Source organism: Abramis brama (assembly GCF_963993115.1).
Source record: "Abramis brama genome assembly, chromosome: 11".
Lineage (NCBI taxonomy): Eukaryota > Metazoa > Chordata > Actinopteri > Cypriniformes > Leuciscidae > Abramis > Abramis brama.
In genome coordinates this window covers 1,615,001-1,638,931 of record NC_139973.1, presented here as the reverse complement: position 1 = coordinate 1,638,931, position 23,931 = coordinate 1,615,001, and the positions used below count along the sequence as shown (strand labels likewise).

General features: G+C 37.2%; 1 protein-coding gene across 1 annotated transcript in view; it reads left to right on the top strand.

Moving 5' to 3' along the window:
* Positions 1-5,295: 5,295 nt before the first annotated feature.
* igsf8 (immunoglobulin superfamily, member 8) overlaps positions 5,296-23,931 on the top strand; it is a 20,117-nt gene continuing 1,481 nt past the window's right edge. Inside the window, exons 1-7 of the mRNA XM_084127971.1 lie at positions 5,296-5,502; positions 5,595-5,689; positions 12,817-13,197; positions 14,513-14,965; positions 18,998-19,077; positions 19,507-19,837; positions 21,244-21,669. Of these exons, the coding sequence (XP_083984097.1) occupies positions 5,650-5,689; positions 12,817-13,197; positions 14,513-14,965; positions 18,998-19,077; positions 19,507-19,837; positions 21,244-21,669 (1,711 nt within the window). The 5' untranslated portion in view covers positions 5,296-5,502; positions 5,595-5,649. The remainder of the gene's footprint in view (positions 5,503-5,594; positions 5,690-12,816; positions 13,198-14,512; positions 14,966-18,997; positions 19,078-19,506; positions 19,838-21,243; positions 21,670-23,931) is intronic.

Below are 23,931 nucleotides of genomic sequence, written 5' to 3'. Positions count from 1 at the left end.
GTTATTCACTTAATGAACATTTGACTTTCTTTTTCCTTTTATATTCTTATAGTGAATGCACTGTAAAACAAATATATATATATTTGTTGAGTCAACTTAAAAAAACTTTGTCACCCCACTGTCTTAAAACTTGACAACACATTTCTTGTTAATTTAACTTACCTTGAGAGTGGAGTTAACCTTTACAAAAATTCAAAGTAATGTATTTATATAAGTTGAACTTTTGTTGGCAACAAGTAAAATCATGTCCAATGTTAAAATCATTGTTATTTAAACTTTATGAGTTGTTCAAACTTAAGCACATTGTATGGAAGCTTGTTTCCGCCACAGAAAAATAGGTAATTGCAACTTTTTATCTCTCACAATTGCGAGTTTACATCTGAATTGCACAATATAAAGTCGCAATTGTGTGTTATAAAGTCAGAATTGCGTGATATAAACTCACAATTCTGACTTTTTTTCTCGTAATTCTGACTTTATATCATGCAATTCTGAGATAAAAAGTCAGAATTTGCGAGTTTATTTCTAGCAATTGCGAGTTTATATCATGCAATTCTGAGATAAAAAGTCGCAATTACAAGATGCAAACTCGCAGTTGTGAGGTAAAAAGTCGCAATTATCTTTATTTTAACATTGAAATATTATGTTAAGATAACACATTTTTTTGTCTTGTGTTAACTTAATGATTGAGACATTCCCATTTAATTCATTTCCACTGCAAACAATAAGCAATCTGCTATCAGACAGAGAAACATGAACTGAAAATTAAGAAATGAGAATGTGCACATCAAATATAAAAGGTTGAACATGTTCTGATCTAAACAGACACTCGAAGACGAAGCTATACGAAAACATAGTTAATTTTGTTGTTGGTTGCTATATTGGGATGATATTTTACAATTGCACAAGCAATCTTTGGATTTTCTGAAAGCACATTAGAAGAAAACTGCATAAACAAATGTTCAGAGAAATTAAAATTTGATAGGAAAATAGCTTTAGAGAGAGCCTCAGAGTGGGTGAGAGAGAGAGAGAGAGAGAGAGAGAGAGAGAGAGAGAGAGAAATGGAAGGATGTTAAAGTGAGTGATTTGGGTTGGCAGGGTTCTGGTGGAGGAGTGTGGTGGTTCTGAAGTCCTCCAGAAAGAGGCGCCAGTGTGTCCGGCAGGGGCCCTGACCATGAGGCCACAACGCCCCCCTAAACTCACCCGCTGGCACCGCATGCTTCTTTAATATCCAGCAGAAATTGAAATATCTTTGTGGGTTAACACACAAACTCACTCACTCACACACACACACACACACAAGTGTGCGCCCTCATGCATATAACCTGATACACACATGCACACACTCAGACGCAACTGTTTGGCATCATGCACACTGTTGCGCGCACACACAAGCATGCAGACTTTACATGCATTTACGCGCGTTCACCACCAAAAATAAATATATAAACTGAAATCATCTCATTCTCTCATTTAAAGCCAAGAGTGGTTAGAGAGACATTTTAACATGATGTTACAGCACGTAATGGGAGGATGAAAAATGCTCAACGCTGCACAAAGCAGTTTGGCTTCTAATAGCAAGACTGACTTTAAACAACTGCAACGCTTGACCTAGCATGTGCCGCGTTACGCTGGTGGGAAGCCTTCCTCTTTGTGTTTATTTGAGTGTCGGTACTGCAAAAATATACTTTGCTTGTGAGGAGACCATCTTCATTCAGTCTGTTAAACGCTTCTAGTTCAACAATCAAAACATGAGGCGTAACGCATCACAGGGATGAAACACTGAGAACCTATTTGTAGTCTTCTATTTTATACAGTAAGTTTAAATTAGGCAAACATTTACAAAAAAGTGCCAAGAGTATAATAAAACACCAGGGTTTTCAACCATGCATCCATCCATTGACCCCTGGAGGTCAGAGGTACATAAAACAGTTTAATGTTCAGTTTTATAACTTGTAAATGTAAAACACTATTTCCTGAAACTATGCCTGAGCGGCATGATTTATCTTTTCTTTTCAGTGTTATTATTGTAAACTAAAACTAGAATCATTAATGAAAAAATAAACATAAACTGAAATAAAATTAATTATAAAAACACAGAAACTCATTTTATCAACATTTCTCATTTTTGTTTAGTTTAACTTGAAGAACTAAAATAATTATTACTAATCCTGAAACAAAACATTCATAAAACTACTGTATATAGACATAAATATATAAAAAAAACTAAACACAACAAATTACTTGTGCTGTCAAATCGATTAATCGCATCTAACATAAAAGTTATGTAGGCTATATCTATATCTATCTATCTATCTATCTATATATATATATATATATACACACACATATATATATACACACACATATATATATACACACATATATATTATGTTAGATGCGATTAATCGCGATTAATCGATTCGACAGCACTACAAAATACTAGTAGTATTACATAGAAACTATATTTGAACTATATTTAATATGAAAATATACGAAACCGTATATCAAGGATAAATATTTCAATTCCACCCAGTGTAAAATGATGTTTTGTTTCCTCTTTAAGAAGATTTTGTCTCCTGCATGTCAAGACTGGTGTGTGTTGTTGAGGGACGTGCTGAAATTAACACGAGGCTCGTCCTGCAGTTAGTGTGAGCCCATAATGACGCTGATCATTACAGATGAGAATTCCCTTAAACAGCCTGGGTTTGGATCCGGAATGATCCACTCCATCTCGAGAGCCACCAACCGCCACTGCCGCCAAAAATAACACGGCAGCGCCACTCCAGCCCGCGCCTCACCACAGAAGGGCCCGCCACAAGAGCCGGGATCAAAACACACACAAAAAAGGAAACACAGCATATTGGGGGAAGGAAAAAATTGTTCATATAACTTTACTCGACTTCTTATAAGATACACAGAATCTGCTGATGATTTTGGCTCCTGGTGAAGCCACAAAATCGAATCTACAGACGGGGCCAAGGCTGCAGAGAACGTGTGTGTGTGTGTGTGTGTGTGTGTGTGTGTGTGTGTGTGTGTGTGTTTTGAGCTCAATGGAGTTTTGATGAAATAAATTGCCTGCAGTGGTGGTTCATAGTAAAGTCATTCAGCAATGGCAATTACATTAATAATTCAGACGGCAGTGAACAGCTCATCAAATGCTCAGATTAAAGCTTGATAAATGAGATGGTATGGCACTGTTAGTGAAGGAATCATTTATACATGGATATAGGAGCTCGATGCATAGAAATGTAGTAGCTAATGCACACAATATGATTAAACGCATTATGCTTACTCTTTATTTCGATACTCCACTTTACGTCAGCTAACTCCCGTTAGACTAGTATTAGTAGACTGTTAGGTTATTGTTAGTAGAATAAGTTGACGTACTTGCAAAGTTAGGCTAGTTAGTAGCATGTCTGTTGGGGAGCATCAAAATAAAGTGTTAGCCGATATTAAGCAGACAGTCTACTAATACTCTAATGACTGCTAGTTGACATGAAGTTGAAAAGTTACTTATAGTTAGTGTTAGTAGAATATACTATGTCGAAATCAAGTGTTACCCACATTATAACTTCAAATTGGATTCAGTACAGCTTACAAAATGATTGTAAAGAATTATGTTTAATTAAACGTTAATCAAGCAGGGTAGATTTTTATTTCTATTTGAGCACCACATTGTAGTAAGATTAAATAATGGCCAACAATAAATGTTTTTGCAGTCATTTTACATGAAGGCAGATCATGATGAAACACAATGCTGCCCCACTGAGGAGACATGAGAGCTGCACATAAACAGAGAGAAACAGAGAACGAAAGAAACGACAGAAACTTTACTTTAAAACATATCTATCTAAAATAAACAATTAAAAAATAGATTGTACATTTTCTGAGGAAAATCTGCAGCCTCGTGCAAAAATAACATTATGCAAGTGCGTTGTTGTGATTGGCTAAGATGTTGCTATATTCTTGCTGAAGCGGTTTTAGCGCGTTTCTAAACGGTGTTTGGAGTGTTCTGATTGGTTTTTAGCGTTGCTGTGCGGTTGTTGGGGTGTTCTGATTGGTTTTTAACGTTGCTGTGCGGTTGTTAAGGTTTTCTGATTGGTTTTTAGCGTTGCTATGAGGTTACTATGATGTTTTAGTCGCTCAGTGACTGGTTGTTTACCTTTATTAGACAAAAAAGTTTCTAGATTATGATCGATGCGTTTTCTAATATAGGTGAATGGGATTTTCACACCATTTTTCTTTATCTCCAGCAAGGCAAACATTTAATAGGATACTTAGGCTCAGGGGTTTGTTTAAATCACTAATTATATGCAATGTGAGCTCAGTAAACATCATTAGGCTATTCACACATTACGTTTGGTTTAGAAAGAACTTTGCATTAACAAAATATAAAAACCACTGATTTAAAAACAGGATAGAAGACAGTTTTGTAAACTGTACAAAGCTGAGGTTGAATTTTTGTCCTTTAATGAGCAAATAATTCTTTATCCACTAGGTGGAGCCATAGATATGTATTTGGTAACCAGTTGGGTTTATATCAAAAGTGACAGAAAAAATAAATGTAAAATTCAATATTTGAATTATATAATTTTGATTCATTTTAGGATCAAATGATATTGGTAATAAAGATCTCTTTGGTTGTTAGCAATGGATTTATTTTTTTTTAATTTTTTTATTGTGTAACATTATAACATTAAAATTGCGATGCAAATGCATTTATGCCACTTCTGATCAGCACTAATCAGTCTGTGTAAATATACCTTTATATAGCCACTTTAGAAGCGCTTTTGTACCACCTTGCCATTAGTTTCATTATTAAGTAATAAAATTGTTCTATTGTTTTGAATGTGGATCAAAGGAGGATTTGTCTTTATGAGGTTTTCAGCACCTCCTGGAGGAATGCAGGACTCAGCAAAGCTTTACAATATTGTCTAAGCATATAATATAAAGGAACTACAGTAGGTACAGAAAAAATACATAAGGTTAAAAGTAAATAAAAATAGTAGCCTAAGGATGCGAGGTTGAATAACAAAAGAAACAAGGTAAATGAATAAGTAGATAAACAAATAAATAAATGTGAATTAATATTATATAATATTAAATATGTTATCGTTATAATTTTCGCGCCATGGGAGGGATTGGCCTACATTTAAACATTGATTTACCACAGCTATTAATCTCTTCGCTTTGACCTCCTATTGGCTGTGTTCCTCCGCGCTGAGACACGTGACTGGACAGTGAGTAGACCGTTGAGCGTCTGTCTGTCTGTCTGCCTGCGCGTGACGTGATGCACTACTTTCAGTCAACCGCCCAATTTATGTATTACATCGTTTGGAAGATGTGATTGCGTGGGAAAAGAGTGATGTTAAAAGAGGAATAACAGCGAAACGTTTGCGCAGTTGCAGTGATGGTTTAATAACGCGCTCTGTGGGATATAATCCGCGGTTTAAAGCTCGTTCCAGTGGTCAGCTCGCGCTTGTTTGATGGCGTGCTAACGTTAGTTTATCTAGTCATTGACTAAATGAATATTAGATATCAGCTCTAGCCCGAGGATATCACACACTAACAAACATGTGTTTGTACTATAGTGTCAGACAGAGTAAATCGGTGTAAACGCGACTGTATTGTGGAGATCAGGGCAGAATGGCACCGTGGTGGGTCACGTTCATCGCTTTACTGTGGGGTGAGTCCAACCTGCTCATGTTTAATGTTCATCTGCTCCATATAAATCCTGGAAATTGCATCTTAACGCGCATTTTTGACATTAACCATGGGGGGAATATTCATTAATGTTCCACGTTAATAATTTAGTACGTGAATCTGGTAATTCATCATGGTAAATACTGTGCTGTCTACCTTTGTATTCCGTGAAGTACTTTAGAGAGTAGCGTGCAAATACCGCGGTATAAGAATACGGTATTCATTCAGAAGATCGATATTGAATGTTTTTGGTTATGTTTCATAATGTAAAATATATTACGTATCATATGGTACTACCATGTTTTTTGTTTTTATTTACCTTGTTGTTTTTTTACATGTAAAAATTTGGCAGATGCTTTTGTGATTTGCGTTTAAGTTATTTTTATCAGTTCATGCATTTCTTAGGAATCGAACCCACACCCTTACATAATTTTTTTGGTGTATGTAAATGCATTGTGTTATGGTCATTCATGACCATATATATTAATACACTTTGGTATTATCATCTGATACATTGTTTTTCTGTGTACTACAGGCTGATTTTTTTTCATAAAGACTTAAAATATGCGTTTAGACCATAGGGTTTAGACACTTTGTACCGATTGGTCCTGAATTGACACAGGAGCTTAATACAATGTTTTATACAGTTCTGTGATCTCTTCATTCCCACTCATCAGTATAATAATGACTTCATAATGTACGTATAAGCTGTGCAGGATTTCCACTGGCAGGCCTGCTGCTCCGGTTGCGCTTTAATTACGTGTCTGATCCGCTTAAAGCTTCTGTTCTCTGGTCATCATTGGAGGGTGGGTGTGTGTGTGTGTGTGTGTGTGTGTGTGGTTACTTCCCATGAGTCACCGAAACTAGACTGACCTGCCAGAAGAGCCAAAAAACCCTTACAGAAATGACCATAGTTAAAAAAAACCCACACAGTTATAGGCCTAGTTATTGTCATAACATTAAACCAGAAATATATCTTTAAAAGAAATGATTCTGAAGCTTACTAAATTATAATGTTCTTTCCTTTAAATAGTGTACAAGTGCAATAGTAACTAATACTATTGCCATAGTAGTTGTAGTAATGTGACACGTCAAGCGCTGTCATCTGCGTCCTGTAGAGACTAATACTATGAGATTTCGGTATAAACTAGTTTAGAGTAAATTTTTGTGAGGGTAAACCTGTCAACACCGGTCTTAGTTTTTCAGGTTGTAGTTAAACGGTACAGGTGACATCATACTAATGTCAACACTCAAGCACATTACAATAATAGTTTATCTGATGTAGTTTACATATATAGAGTCACACGGTGAGCTGATAAACTGTGGCAATAGTTTTGCATTGGGTTCAGAAGTTTACCTTTTGCTTCCTCCATGTCAAATCCAAAATCACATCTAAAATTCCCTTTTTATTTTATTAGTTAAAAGTAATGATTTCAAATAAACAAATTATTTTTGTTAAAGAAAAAAAGATTAGCGAGGAAATGAGTGAAGAAATGCTTTAGATGTAATTCAACCGTGTAAAGCTTGACACTTATAAAATAAAGCAAAAATATAAAAATTTCTGCAGATGCTGATATTTATGTGGACAAAAAGTAAGATGATGCTTGTAAATCACTGAGATCTTTATAACTTGCATGAAAATCATATAAATATCAGTATCTGCCAATAATGTCTTAGTAAGATAATGCTTAGTTTATGATCAAAGCTCTGTAGTTTTAAAACATATAATGCAATACGATGCTGATTTAGAGATGAGCAATTTAACCTTTCTAAAAAGCCTGATGATCATATTTGATACTCGAGTAATAACATGGATAATCAAAAATACCAAAGTCTCTTCAGTCCATGGGCGAGGCTAGCCCCTTTTTAGGCCCCTAAAAAGGAGCTCAGCACCCCTAAAACTTGGAGTAAGAAATGTTGTTATTCTAAAATTTTTGTTCGTCTTTGACAAGGTTAAATAATGTTCTTCATCTTCAATCCGCAGCAGCGCCAAGCAGAGCGCAGGTCAGAAACAGAGGCGTGTGTGTGTTTGTTCATCTGAGCCTCATTGGTCTTTCACTTCTCGTCAATGTCAGAATATTTGAGATGACCAATCAAATCAAAGTAGGCGGGCTTTATGTTTAAATATATTTCTTATCCTTTTTTGGCCTTCAAACGTCTTGAAATGCACATATCAGAGAAATAAAAATGTTTAACCCCATAACAACCTCAAATTTATGACCTCTTTGATTATAAAGCCCTGTCTACGGCCATGTATTAGGCCTACATCTTTCCTGTAGCTCAAACAGTAGAGCGTTGGCGCTTGCAACGCCAAGGTCATGGGTTCGATTCCCAGGGAAAGCAAGAACTGAAAAGAATGTAAATGTGTACCTTGAAATGCAATGTAAGTCACTTTGGATAAAAGCGTCTGCCAAATGCAAAAATGTAAATGTAAAATGCCTAGATCAATAATGAATGTGTACATATTGTGAATGAATTTAATAAACTTAGTTACCTAGCTTTCCTGGTAGCTTTGTCTGAGAAAATGATTCATAAATCAACCTATCAGTTGACCCTATGTTTACTTTCTTCACTGACAGACAAAAATGAAAAGCCTATATCAGTCAAAGCTCAGCTTTAGGAGGGGAAAAGACAGAGCAAGATAAAAACAAAGAGAAAAAGAGTGTGATGCTGATGAGGTGTGAAAAATAAACAGCTGCCCGCACATGGTTTTAAAGCTATTGTTATCCAATTTGTTTGGCCTTCAAAACATCTTAAAATGCACATATGTAGATCAGAGAAATCAAAATTTTCTCGGGGGAGCATGACCCCGAACCCCCCTAAATACCTCACATTTGGGACCTCAGTAATTCTAAAACCCTGCCATATGCATGTTACTGGATGAATGAATGAAACTAGTTAATAATGAGCATTAGACCATAAACTAACTTTTTTTTTCCCCTCATTGGGGACTGAGCCCCCCTAAAATGAAAATCCTAGAATCGCCCCTGCTTCAGTCCGATAAAAATCAGTAAAGATTTCAGATCCAAGAGACACGTTAAGCACGAGCTGAAAAGTGGATGTTTGTACAGTTAAACTGAAAGACTTTTACTTGCTAAAACAGTCTAAACTGTCAGTCAGAGACCGAAGCACTGGAGGAGATTGACAGGTTTATCAGATCATGTTCATCATTTAGAGGCCTTAGAAATTCATGCATCAAAAGGTTTCGAGTTCAGTGGTTTAGTTCCTTAGCAGAATGAGGACGTGTGCAAATGACCTGAGGTCTGCATAGGAAAATGAGATCAGTCGTGACATCAGAGGCTGTAACACATGGGCATAGTCTGGCAGAATGGGATTACTGTTCGTTATGTAGACCCTTTTATTCAGAGACGCATTACAACACACGCGGAGTGCGCGGGAACCAAACAGAGCGGGCGTGATTCATGAATAAACAATACTGACTCCCGGCTCTGAATATGGGTCCATAGGAGTGTCGAGACCACGTTAGCTGATTATTAATGAGATGCAGAGTAAATCAGTGAATATATCTATATCACACAGTAGCGTTTATTTTAATTATCCTAAATGTTTTTGACATCACTAGGCGCGTTTCCATTACAGATTTGCGCAAAACTTTTGCGTTTTTTTTTTTTTTTTTTTCTATTGCGAAATGACGGCGTTTCCATTAACCGATGTTATGCGACTAAAACTTCATTTTTCCTCTCGCGATCAATAAAATCATTCCAGAAACCATGGCAACGGACGTTGGTAGGATTATGTACTATATCCCAGCCACTGCACTGGCCATTATTATTAATGGAAGGAGATGTATGAGTGTTTTCCAAGCATTAATGGTGAGGAACGACCCTTATTATACTGGGAGCGGCACATATGAGGAGTTTCTGGGTGTTTCTCCCTCATCTCTGCTTCGAGGTCTTGATTGTGGCATTTATTTGAGGTTTAGAATCCATTATTCCTGTAATTATTTTGTCTTATATGAATTTAATAAATAACTCGTCTCGTATTCTGTCCAAACACACCACGTCATCCACGTCAGCTGACCTGTAAATGTTTCCATTGCAGTTTTGTGAAATATTTCTTTTTCGAATTGCCTGAAAAAAACCCTCATGCGAGCGTAAAAACTTTTTTGCGATAAATGGGAGTTCTTGCGAAATTGACGTGTTTCCATTGGGCGTATTTTCAATTCGCAATTTTTATTATTGTTCAAATACTATTATTGTAGTTTTAGTAACACTTTAATTTGATGCTCCACCAACAGATATTCTACTGACTATAAGTAACTTTGCAATTACATACTAGAGATCGACCGATAATCGGTTTTACCGATATTTGACCCGATATTTTAAGTATTTTCCCATAATCATTATGATTATTTAAAAAAGACACGAAGGAAGTGAAATTGCAGGAATTACAGTAGCCTATTTAAAAAGTGTTAAATATAAGAGTTTGTTTAATTCAGTGCTGTTGTTATAATTGTCAAAAACAGAAATAAACCAGTAATTAAATATCGGTTATCGGGCACATAAACACACAAATAATTGATATCGGTTATAAAAAAAAAATCAATATCGGTCGATCTCTACTATACTTATTCTACTAACCAGAGCTCTAACCTAACAGTCTACTAATAGTCTCATGCAGCTTTAAGTTAACGGTTATTTTATTTCAGGTAACATTGTTTAAAAATGGTTTTAGTTAATTAAAATAACCCTGTTGTCATGGGTTTTAAGTGGGAATATTGTGCAGTGGGTCTGTCGAGGCTTTTGCACCGGAGGAACCTTATCATAGTTCCTAGAACTATTGGCGGAAGTTCCCGGATTTCAGCGTGTTCGCACCGCAGGAACTAGGAACAATTTTAGTTCTAGGAACTCCTTTTGGAGGAATTAATTAGCTCCTACTTCAGAGTCGGTCTGAACCAGCGCTATAGGAACTACCAGTGACGTTAGTGTTCGCTGATTGGCCGAACGCACGTGAAACACCAGCAGCGCCATTTTAAAAAAAGGCTGTGTAAACACACGGATTATAGCCTATACACTACCGGTCAAAAGATTTAGATCGGTACAATTTTTAATGTTTTTAAAAGAAGTCTCTTCTGCTCACCAAGGCTGCATTTATTTGATTAAAAAAAATAATAATAATATTGTGAAATACTATGACAATGCAAAATGACTGTTTTCTATTTTAATATATTTTAAAGTGTAATTTATTCCTCTGATGAAAGCTGAATTTTCAGCATCATTACTCAGTGTCACATGATCCTTCAGAAATCATTCTAATATGATGATTTTATCCTCAAAAAACATTCATTATTATTTTCAATGTTGAAAACAGTTTTGTACAATTTTTTTCTCAAATTATTTGATGAATAGAAAGTTCAAAAGAACAGCATTTATTTAAAATAGAACATTAAAAATGTCTTTACTCTAACTTTTGATCAATTTAACTCACCCTTGATGAATAAAAGTATTGATTTCTTTTATTTATTTCCCCCAAAAAATAAAATAAAAATTCTTACTGACCCCAAACTTTTGACCGGTAGTGTTTAATATTACAAAAGCTTTCTATTTCAGATAAATGTTGTTCTTTTGAACTTTCTATTCATCAAAGAATCCTGAAATAAAAATGTAAATAACTGTTTTCAACACTGATAATAATCAGAAATGTTTCTTGAGCATCAAATGATTTCTGAAGGATCATGTGACACTGAAGACTGGAGTAATGATGCTGAAAATTCAGCTTTGATCACAGGAATAAATTACACTTTACTATATATTACATAGAAAATAACTGTTTTAAATTGTAATAATATTTCACAATATTATTACTATTTTTTGTATTTTTAATCAAATAAATGCAGCCTTGATGAGCACTTTTAAAAAAACATAAAAAATCTTACCGATCTAAAACTTTTGACCGGTAGTGTATATTTACCTCAGAAATTAATTCTACGAACATGTAAAACAGTGATAGATGGACCTCTTCACCTTTACGCTGAGGAGAAAATCCAACGGCACTTTGAGGAGACCAAGAGAAACATGATTATGTGTTTCTGTGTGTATCAACCACACGGCAAACGCTAATAACTCTTCATTACTGTCTACTCTATCTATAACAGTTCTATCTAATAACATATGAGACAGGACTGTTAGACAGATCGTAAACTAATGAACACGGAGAATGCGAGCACTGTGTGACTCTGGGTCTGCCGTTCTCCGCGCCGGCAAAAAGTCCCAACAGCAAGCGCAGCTTACGTCACTTCAGAGTTCCCGGGAACCATTAGTTGTCGGGGAACCACCCTGGTGGCTTGTTCCTATAACTGAGTTCCTAGAACTATCCGGTGCGAAAGCCCCTATTTACTGACCTCATTCAGAAAACTGCTTTGCATGTATTGATCCTGGTGGTTAAAGGTTTAGTTCACCCAAAAATGAAAGTTCTGTCAGTGATTACTCTCCCTCGTGTTGTTCCAACCCCGTAAGACTTTCGTTCATCTTCGCAACACAAATTAAGATATTTTTTATTAAATCTGAGAGCGGTTCCACTCCTCCATAGGCTGATGGGTAATCGAGATCTGCCAGCCCAGAAAAGTTAGTAAAGACATCGTTAAAATAGTCCAAGTGACTACAGTGGCTCAACCTTAAGTTTATCAAGCGCCGAGAATACTTTTTGTGCGCAAAACAAACAAAATTAATGACTTTATTCAACTCTTCATTTTCCCATGTGTGGGCCTGTGAGCGAGTTCACGTAGTGTGACAGCGCAGCGCTTCTGGGTTGTACGTCAGAACAGAGGCTCACTATTGGCCGACGCTGGTCGTGTGTGTGATGCGTGTGATGCTGGCCAATAGTGAGCCTATGTCTGACGTACAAGTTGAGCCACTGTAGTCACTTTTTAAACATTTTAAACATTGTCTTTACTAACTTTCTAGGCCAGCAAGTTTCAAGTGAGACCGCTCTCAGATTTAATCAAAAATATCTTAATTTGTGTTGCGAAGATGAACGAAAGTCTTACGGGGTTGGAACAACATTTTTGGGTGAACTAACCCTTTTAATATTCAAACTGTGCATGGCACACTTATTTACTCCTTGTCTCTGTTTCTTTCGGTTGTGTGTTAGAGTTGCAGTGGTGTGTGTGCCGTGAGGTCACTCTTCCTGCCAGTCCGCTGTACCGGGTCGCCGGATTCTCGCTGTCTCTGCCCTGCACAGTTTCGGGATACGAAGGCCCGCGGACGCAGGAGTTCGAGTGGTACCTGTACCGGGAGGACGCTGGGGGTCGGCAGATCGCTGTGGTGTCCACGCGAGACGCTGGGTTTCCGTACCTGCCGTTCCAGGGTCGTGTGCAGGCGGGCGAGGTTCGGGTCGAGAGGGACTCGGGCGATAAAGCCAGACTGATCATCCAGAGGCTTCGCCCAGATGATCAGGGCCGTTACGAGTGTTACACACCCAGCACTGACACGCGCTTCCTGGGGAACTACAGTTCATCAGTGGACGTCAAAGGTAGGTGGTGTATCAGGGGCGGGTCAAAAATATGACATGAAAACGTGAACGAATCTAAAAGGAATGGACCACTGAGCTTCATGACGCACGTCCGTTTGGAAATAGTACGTCTCACACACATCCTATGAGATTAATAATCAGATATCCTAGATGCGTAACATAAATGTAACATTACAACTTGAATCTGCAGAAGAGGACGCGAATGCGCACATGAACTTGACTGCGCTAGTCTGATGTGTAACACGTGAACAGAGAATTTACAGCACTCTATTACAATCGTGTTATTAAGTTATGATAGATTGGCACTGCACATCTTGCACTTAACTGCATCAAAGTGATTCCAGGCATCACTGTGGTGCATGCTTTCAAATCCAGTTTCACTTTATTTCACCGGTCTGGAAGGCGTGCTGTCTAAGGCCGTGTGTCCACCAAAGCGTTTTTTCACGGGGCTGGCAGATTTTTTCAGTTGTTTTCAATGGGAGCGCTGCGTTTTTAAAACGCCATGAGCGTAACTGAGGCGCTGAGCATTTTTTTCATGCTTGAAGTGCTGAGCGCTGAGAGTTGAAGAATGTTCAACTTTGGGAAAAATGCAGCGCTCATCACTGTCACTTTTTACCCAACCGTCCAATCACAGTGGAGGAGGGGCGGGACTAATACCACACCGACCAACCGCCACATTCTGCTTGTACAACGTCAACAGACGACGACAACAAGCATAATAACAGAACAAAATAATTTAAAACAAGAGCCAGAGAAAATCTGTTACATTGTATCGACATTTTAATATAGAATCAACACAGAAACAAAATATGTGTGAAATGAGATACTAGTAACACTTTCGCGGATATTCTGTATCATAACAAGCAAAGCGTCTCAACTGAAAAAAATGCTGCGCTGCCAAAACGCTCTCAAGCACCCATAGCTAGGCGTTTAGCAGAGCGCCTAGCGTTTTCAGCTGGCAAAAAACGCTTTGGTGGACAGTGGACACACGGCCTAACGCTAACCAATCAGACCTCAGGAACCGCCCCAAATACCACAATAACCAATCAGAAAAAAAGATAAATATATTTTTTAAAGTCAGGGCGATCATCATTTTCATGATCGATCGCCGCTGTCACAAACAAGTACTTGATCACTCTTGCCCATCCCTAATTCACATGAAAACCGGTCTTTTCATTTGTACATATTACACAATTTTTACTGTATTTTTGATCAAATAAATGCAGCCTTGGTGAGCAGAAGAGACTCTTTAAAAAAAAAACTTTAACAGGTACTGTATATTAAACATGAAATTATCTGTTTCTTATTTCTGCAGTCATTCCAGATACGCTGCTGATAACACACTCGCGGATTCTGAGCGGCCAGCCTGTAACCGAAGGCACGGAGCTTCAGCTCACATGCGCAGCTTCCGTCCAATCGGATCAGCACACTCACGTTTCCGTCACGTTCGGTGTGCGAAGCAGCGGGGGGGCGGAGTCACTGGGCCACAACCTGAGGGAAATAATTGCCATCGACCGTGAGCTGCGCGTGACTCCGGGCCACAGCGGCGGATACGGGAAGAGATACAGAGATGGAGAGATCGCTCTGGAAAAGCGTAAAGGGGACGGAGCCAGGGATCTGTATGTGATGAAGATGAGCGCTCTCGCCCCGGGGGATTCTGGGTCGTATTTCTGCGAGGCTGTGCAGTGGATCAGAGATCCGGATGGGAAATGGGAACGCATCGCGCAGAGGACCATGGAGCTCGGGAATCTCAGCGTTCAACCACTTGGTTAGTAGCAATCTCTCTTATTTAAGCTATTCGTTTATGTAAAACTTCTTAAAGTCCCCCTGGAGTCACTGATTTTATCTCTGAAAACTCACCAAAATGACATATTTAAATGTTTTTTCCTTTAAAAAAAAATCTTCATGTCTTAAAATATCTTGAATGTAACTCGACACCCTTGCCTCATTTAGTATTCGCGGCTCTATGAATATGCAAATGAGCCCCGCCTCCACTCACTCACTCAGCTCAGAGATCCACTGGTTGACGATCACACGTTGATCTGATTGGTTACAAGGTAGTTTGTGACGTCAGAAACACCAGCGATTTCAAAGCGTGTTTTTGAGACTGTCTTTGGTTCACTGCAGTTTTAAGGAGAAAATACTCAGCAATGGTGTCGACTTATGAATTTACATGGTTTGTCTTAAAGTATATTTAAAAACACCACATAGACACATAAACAACATTAAAAGCTGGATTTTCACCACAGGGGGACTTTAACTTAACTTACATTTGCAATGCCATGCTTTTGCCTGTAGTTTCTTGCCTTAAAGGCCCAAAAGAAATTATTTTCTTGGACGTATTTCCTATTGAAACAGGAATCTGAGGCTGGTCATATTGAAGAATGGTAAAATAATTGCATTCTTCCAACATGTTCAGTGAGCGATTGCTATTTAAAAGACTTGCCATTTAAAGGATGTTAATATAATAAATTCCGTTTTGTTAAAGTACAACTAAAGAATTAAAGTTAAAGAATCTTCCATTTAATCACACTGGCTTAATTAAATCTGCTATGCATTGCTTTCATGTTAATGAACCGCTGTTTATATCGACTGAGAGGCGTTTTAAAGTTTGCCGGGTGTGTGTGATTGATTGAGACGCTGTTGGATACGAAGCATCTGCTGGCTTTGGCACGGGCGTCTGCTCTCGCTCATCTTAAAGTGTAAACATCTCATGACTGTACAAAAGCTGCTTTGGATGTTGCTTACTGTATCAACTAGATCACAGACAATCTCTTGGGTTTATTTTCTGTACTTTGGATGTGTGTCAAACTTTTGGATATGTGCAGTGTAAATGCAGGCTCATTTAATCTCCTATAAAAATCCTTGACATCCTTGGAAACTACATTATGGTGCAGCATTAATGGGTAACACTTTATTTTACAGTGTCATTGTTACATATGTTACATGTAGTTACTATAGTAATAACAGTAAATTAAGCATAATTGCAACTAACCCTCAACCAAACCCTAATCCTAACCCTATAGTACATGTAGTTACTCAATATTACTCAGTACTTAAATGTATAATTACACTGTAATAATGACACCTTAAAATAAAGTGTAACCCATTAATGTTAATTAACCTTAGAAATAATAAGAAGTGTGGGTTAGCAGCAGGGTGGGAATTGAACTGAATCGCAAGCTTGTTAATCAAAATCAGTCTCGATTCGTTATCAATTCTTATGGATATATATCAAGTACAGTACATGTACATTTTTCTTAAGGTATTTCATTTATGTATTATGTGACCTATCAGTTACACTTATCAGTTAATGCACACACACTGATAACTCCAAATAATCATTTTATCAAATTAACCAGTTGTCCAGTCTTATGAACCACTACTTCTTCAGCTGCACGAAAAAGAACAGATTTTTATCATTTATTCATATTATTATCTGTCACTGCAGCAGACCATATTACGATTAATTGATTGTTAATTTAAACGATGATCGATCATGGGAATTTGTGAAAATTGACATCCCTAGAAAGAAGAATGTCATATCAGGGAACTACACTAACCTTTTCCACTGGTGGCACTTGCGCTACTAACTTTTTCAGTTACTGGCGCAAAACATGATTTGGTCGCACAAATTATTTATAGTAAGCCGCTCTGGATAATAATGAACAATAATGAAAATGTATTGCATACAGATGTGCTTTTTATTTTACTTGCCATCTTTTAAACCACATGCCTTGTTGTTTTTGTTTTCTTTAACATTGGTTGGGATAGATTTTCTGCATTAGAAAATACAGTACACAATAAAGTGCAAAATGGATTTCAACATGCTATGGTTGGCACAGATGGGCAGACTCCTGAACTCTTAAGTAGTGATGCGATATTAATATTGCTGTTATGGCATAAAACAGTAAAAAAAACAAAAACAAAAAAAACAGGAACATTGTGTACAATTAAGATAGGCTACTTAATTTATTATTCCAATTAGGGGTGGGCGATATGGCAAAAATATCATATCACAATTTTTTTCAGGAAAATCACGATTTTATTTAACTTATTAAAGCTACTATTAAAGTTATCAGTCAATAGCAGTGAGTGATTTTCTTTTTGCATTGTGTTGTTTTATTAACATTAAAGGAATAGTTCTCCTAAAAATTCAAATTGTCATAATTTACTCTCTCAAGTTGTTTTAAATTCGAATAAGTTTCTTTCTTCAGTTGAAAATAAAAGTTATTTGGAAGAATGTGGGTAACCAAACAGTTGATGTACCCCCAGTGACTTAGTATATTTTTCTCCTATGGAAGTCAGTGGGGACCAGCTACTGTTTAGCCACATTCTTCAAAATATTAATATTAGAAAAATATTAGAAGGAAATGAATACAGGTTTGGAACAACATTAGAGTGCGTAAATGATGAGATGATTTTTATTTTTGGGTGAACTATCTGTCATGGTGTAGAAGGAGAGAACCCAATCGCAGACGACTTGCAGACATTCAAGGGTTTATTAAGACTCAAAACAGAAAACAAAACCCACGAGGGGGCAAAACAGGACTGAGGAGAGGTCACTTTGACTAAGACAAGATAATAAACAAAGACTAGACTCTGACTTGATGACAGGAAACAAACTCACAATACTGATTAAACAGGTTACTAACAAAGTACTCACAGCGTTTGACATGCAATGTATCACACACTAAGTTTGACAATGAACCGACACAGGACAGAGAACATGAGGGGATTAAATAAGGAGCAAACTAATCAGGAACAGGTGACACAGGTAAAGCAATAATGACAAAACGAGTATAACAAGGGGGCGGGGCTAGGGGACGAGACAACACAAGCACATGGCCCAAACAAATGGCCATGTGCTTGCACATAAAACATGGGCCTGTCATGATCCTGCCTCAAGACCAGGGAAAATCAGAGACAAGAAGGCAGAATCATGACACTATCCCTTTAAGGACAAGCGGCAGCGTGTTTACTATTGCTACTGTCTCTTTAAGAGTTGCGCGCGACGCGTCTAATATACACGCATTTGACAAGCAGATTTACTCAATTTTCTCAAGTTTGCTTTCACTTTAGACATAACCGACTTTGTTTATGTAAACATTGTGTGTATTTAACAGTATAAGCAATAAGACTCGAAAGATAACTTAGTCCAGTATGGAGGCGCTGGTAGACAGGCTTTTAGTGCAGGTGAGCTTCACATGTACGCGCTGAGGAACGCACACGTTAGAACACGTTAAAATATTAAACGTTAAATATTAAATAATAAATGTTAAACTATAGCCCGTCAATTTTCATTTTACAATGATCTTCTCTCTCTGTGTGCGCGCGTCCGTGTTTGTGTGAGAGAGAGAGCTCGCGCAGCACTGAAACAATGGTAGGCTACGTTTTAATCTAAGTAACGGTCGCGGGGCTGAAGCCAACTTGATGTTTTAAATGCTCAGAGCACGTTATAAAACGTATTCTTATACACATTTCTGTTTTAATAAACGCTCATAGTAAATCATAGCATAGGCTATTGCCTAAAACATAGGTACAAAAATAATCAGTGATACATTTGCGACCCATTAAAAATTAGGGTCGCAATGGCATTTCAAAAGGTCGCATATGCAACCATTTTGGTCGCAGTGTAGTTCCCTGCATATACGGATGACTCGAGGGTGAGTAAATCATGGGCTAATTTTTGGGTGAACTCTCCCTTTAAGAACGCACATGTATATGCACTAGTGAGAAAGTGCTGCTGTTGTTGCTGTGAATTAATAACCAGCGTGTGTGATTGTGTTTCCCCGTTTAGTGGACACTCTGAGCGTGCGCTCGGTTCCAGACGGTGACGTCTCTCTGCAGCCCGGCGCTCCTCTCAGCCTCACCTGTCAGGTAGGCTTGCTACGATAGTCGGTGTTGACGGTGTTACCAGTGTTCAGAAGCAAAGTAATGAAATGTAAAATCGCCTATTAAAGCGAATTTGTAATTGTACTGTTTTTCATTAAGAGGCTAATGACCTCACCATTCAAACAATCCGCATCTGAATTGGAGCTAATTTAAAAGCGAAACTAAAATGCACACACGTGCATTCATATGGCACGGAGTGAGCAGAACAGAACGAGTGTTTTCAGTTCATTCCTATGGTAGGATTTAATTGAAAATGCTTGCTCTGCTCCGCACCATTATGAATGCCCGTGCGGACGTGCGCATTTTAGTTTCACTTTCAAATTAGCGATTTATAAGCCCCCGCCGGTGATACCGGTATTACCGGTGTTGTCACACTTCGATTAAATGGTGGGAAAATATCTTATATACTGTCAGGTGACCGGCGTGGGCGCGTGGAACCGCTCGGCGCTGCTGGTTCAGTGGATGCGGCGCGGGCCGACGGGTGGCGTGGAGGTGGAGGTGTCTCGCATCGGACCCGATGGCGTGGTCACATGGGGCGATGATGTCAGCAGAGCGGGGGGTGGCAGTATGGAGAAGGAGGCCGATGGGAAGTTTTCTCTGCGCCTGTTCTCCGTTCATCCCGCTGACGCCGGACTCTACCGGTGCGCCGTGAGCGTCTACGCCGGGAGACTAACGCCGGGACCGTCGAGTCCCGCAACGATAACGCAGAGATCGGAGTGGGTCACTGTTAGCCTGAAGACTGACGGTGGGTGTTTATGTGCATTTTTTTTTTTTTTTTTTTTACATGTGTGAGTGAAGTCATAAAAATTAGGTATCGGTTCAATGCGTTTTCTTGATTCATTTTGAACTTTTCACTTCAGTAAATCAGATAATTTGCATCATCATTTAGGAATTACTTTTATTATATATATACTATTTTTTTGTTATTGAAATCTATAGAAGTTTGTTTCCGCCAAGATAATTGTGCCCCATTTTATCTCACAATTGCGAGTTTACATCTTGCAATTCTGACTTTATTTCTCAGAATTGCAAGATATAGTTAGAATTGCGTGATATAAACTTATATAAAAAAAAGTTATAAAGTCCAATTCTAAGGAAAATTTTTTTTTTTTTTCTCAGAATTGTATTAAATCACACAATTCTGACTTTATAACACAATTGCAACTTTATATCATGCAATTCTGACTTTATATCTCCCAATTGCGTGTTATAAAGTCAGAAAAAGTATTTATTTCCTTAGAATTGGACTTTAGAATTGGCAATTGCGAGTTTATATCTCACAATTCTGACTTTATAACACAGTTGCGACTTAATATCAAGCAAAAGTCAGAATTGTGAGATGAAAAAGTCAACAATTACCTTTTTATTTTTTATTCTGTGGCAGAAACAAGCTTCCATAGAAATGCATATAGAGTAATTTATTATTATTATTATTATTAACTGTTATTCCTTGTGTTCAATTGAAAAGCAGTGTGGAAAAACATCCCTTGATTATTTGTAAATAGACTGTATTTGACTTCATGCATTTATTAGAGGAAATGCATCAGTATTGATACATACACTATTGTTCAAAAGTTTGAGGTTTTTATTGAAATTAATACTTTTATTCAGAAAAGACACATTAAATTGATCGAAAGTGACATTAAAGACATTGATAATGTTACAAAAGATTATATTTCAAATAAATGCTGTTCTTTTGAACTTTATATTCAAAGAATCCTGAAAAATAAATATGAAACTGTTTTCAACACTGATAATAATCATAAATGTTTCTTGAGCATCAAATCATCATATTGGAGTGATTTCTGAAGGATCATGTGACACTGAAGACTGGAGTAATGATGCTGAAAATTCAGCTTTGATCACAGGAATAAATTACACTTTATTATATATTCACATAGAAAACTACTATTTTGAATCATAATAATATAAAAAAATTTACTGTATTTTTGATCAAATAAATGCAGCCTTGGTGCGCCGATATTGATATCTATCGATTCATAATACTAAACAAAATGCATAAATTTTTTTATTTTTTTTTACTTTTTGATTTTAGGCTGACTTATGACCCAGACTTATTTTCATGAGCTTCACCGTACGCCGTGCTGAGAGTTTATCATGCTGTGTTTGTGTGTTTATGCACCGGTTCAGATGTGCGTGTGTCTGCCAGCGTCGATCTTCCTCGCCGCCCGCTCCTGAGACGCGGCAGTACGATCACGATGCTCTGCAACGTCTCTGTGGAAACTAGCGCTTCTTCACAAGTGGAGGTGCAGTGGCTTCAGAAGCCCAAGGAACCGGCGAGGAAAGACGTCATGTTTTCTGAGGACGCCACAGCACAACTCATAGCGACCCTGAGCTACGACGGGCTCACGCGCATCTACAGCAACACTAGCGATCTGAGCGTCGACCGCGTGTCTGCAACGAGCTACAGGCTAAGAATCTTCTCGGCCCGTGAAGAGGATCAGGGACACTATCAGTGTCAAGCCGAGGTTTGGTTGCAGGATCCGCGCGGCGGATGGTATAATACAGGAGCGAGAGCAGAGTCCGAGGCCGTACACCTGTACCTGTACGCTCGAGGTGAGCTCGATCTGTTGATCAAATCTGTTTCAATACTAGTGTGGATGTGCAGGTTTTATATATTTTTTTTATATATACAGTACCAGTCAAAAGTTTGGAAACATTACTATTTTTAATGTTTTTGAAAGAAGTCTCTTATGCTCATCAAGCCTGCAGTTAAAAAAAAACAAAAAAAACAGTAATATTATGAAATATTATTACAATATAAAATAATGGTTCTCTTTTTTAATATATTTTAAAATGTAATTTATTTTTGTGATGCAAAGCTGAATTTTCATCAGCAAGTACTCCAGTCTTTGGTGTCTTATGATCCTTCAGAAATCATTCTAATATGATGATTTGATACTCAGTTATTATCAACGATGGAAACAGTTGTGCTGTTTAATATATTTTTTTGGAATACTTTTTTCAGGATTCATTGATGAGTAAAACGTTAACAGCATTTATTCATAAAAACAGCATTTATTCAAAATAAAAACATTTCTAACAATATAAATCGTTACCATCACCTTTTATCAATTTAACGCATCCTTGTTGAATTAAAGTACTAATTTCTTTTTAAAAAAATAGTTATTGTTCCCAAACTTTTGAACGGTATATGTATATTGTTACAAAAGATTTCTATTCTAAATAAATACAGTTCTTTTTAACTTTTTATTCATCAAATAATCCTGAAAAAAGTATCTCAGGTTATAAAAAAAATATTAAGCAGCACAACTGTTTCCAACATTGATCATAAATCATCATATTAGAATGATTTCTGAAGGATCATAAGACACCAAAGACTGGAGTACTTGCTGATGAAAATTCAGCTTTGCATCACAAAAATAAATTACATTTTAAAGTATATTAAAAAAGAGAACCATTATTTTAAATTGTAATAATATTTCATAATATTACTGTTTTTTTTTTTGTTGTTGTTATTTTTAACTGCAGGCTTGATGAGCATAAGAGACTTCTTTCAAAAACATTAAAAATAGTAACGTTTCCAAACTTTTGACTGGTACTGTATATGTATGTATATACACATACATATAAATTAGGGGTGTAACGGTACACGTATTCGTATTGAACCGTTCGGTACGAGGCTTTCGGTTCGGCATTTTCAAACCGAACGGTTCGTTGGACCATTTTTCCTGCCGACCAAAATTTCGTTATTTCAAATGCAGCCACGCGCGCTCATAAAGTAAGAGAACATTGTCCAACATCAAATGGCAAACGTAATGTAAGCGGAACGAAACTAAGCTACTCGTTATTGTGTGGTTGACGGACCGTTTATTTTTTTTGACCGAAGCAGCGCGAGCCGATCTTGATCAAGCGACACTGTTACTACACGGCACTAAAAGATCCAGTAAAGAAATCATTTGAATTCGCCACTCTAGTGAGAAACATTCACATTTCTCCTTTATTAACAGATCAAACAGCGCGTGCAAACCAGGAAGAAACATTGTGTCATGAATGAACTATCCAGTGTCCACAGATCTGCAACATTCACCATGGATTTACTGTAGTAACTCTAACTGCAACCATGGAAGTTTGGCAGGAATAGTAGGCTATAATGCTTTCAAGTAACATTACGTTGGTTTTATTTTGACATTATGAATACAATTTCTGCCCTCAAATGTTAATCTGAACTAAAAATAGACCTTTGTTTATAACTACTACAATATTAGGCTACATTTCATTTTTTCCAAGGAGCTGTTTTGTTTTATATGCTCCTAAGAAGAGTCTATTATAGCTCCATCATTGCTCAAAGTAAAAAAAAAAATCTTACTTTATTATGTTAGTTTTAATAAAAAATTTAAATTCTTTCTTTTTGCTGTATCGAAAACGTACCGAACCGTGACACAAGTGTATCGTATTGAACCGAACCGTGAATTTTGTGAACCGTTACACCCCTAATATAAATACATATACATTTTTCCATAAATTCAATACAACAATTGTGGTGATTGTTGTACTAAAAACCTATAAATGTGCAAGTTACCCATATCGTGCTTTAGGGCTGCAGCTATCGATTATTTTCGAGTAATCGAGTGTTCTACTGATTATTCCATCGAGTAATCGGATAAAAAAATTTGTGGTAATAAAAATAAGTGACTAACAGCCTTTAAAATAACTTAAAATACAAATGCAGTCAAACCAACATTTATTCAGACACCTTCAACATTTCTCACATTATCACAGTTTATTCACTATAGTTTAGAAAATGGTAATAATATGAGAAGAACTCAGTTGATATTTGCCTGGTTTTGTCCGTCC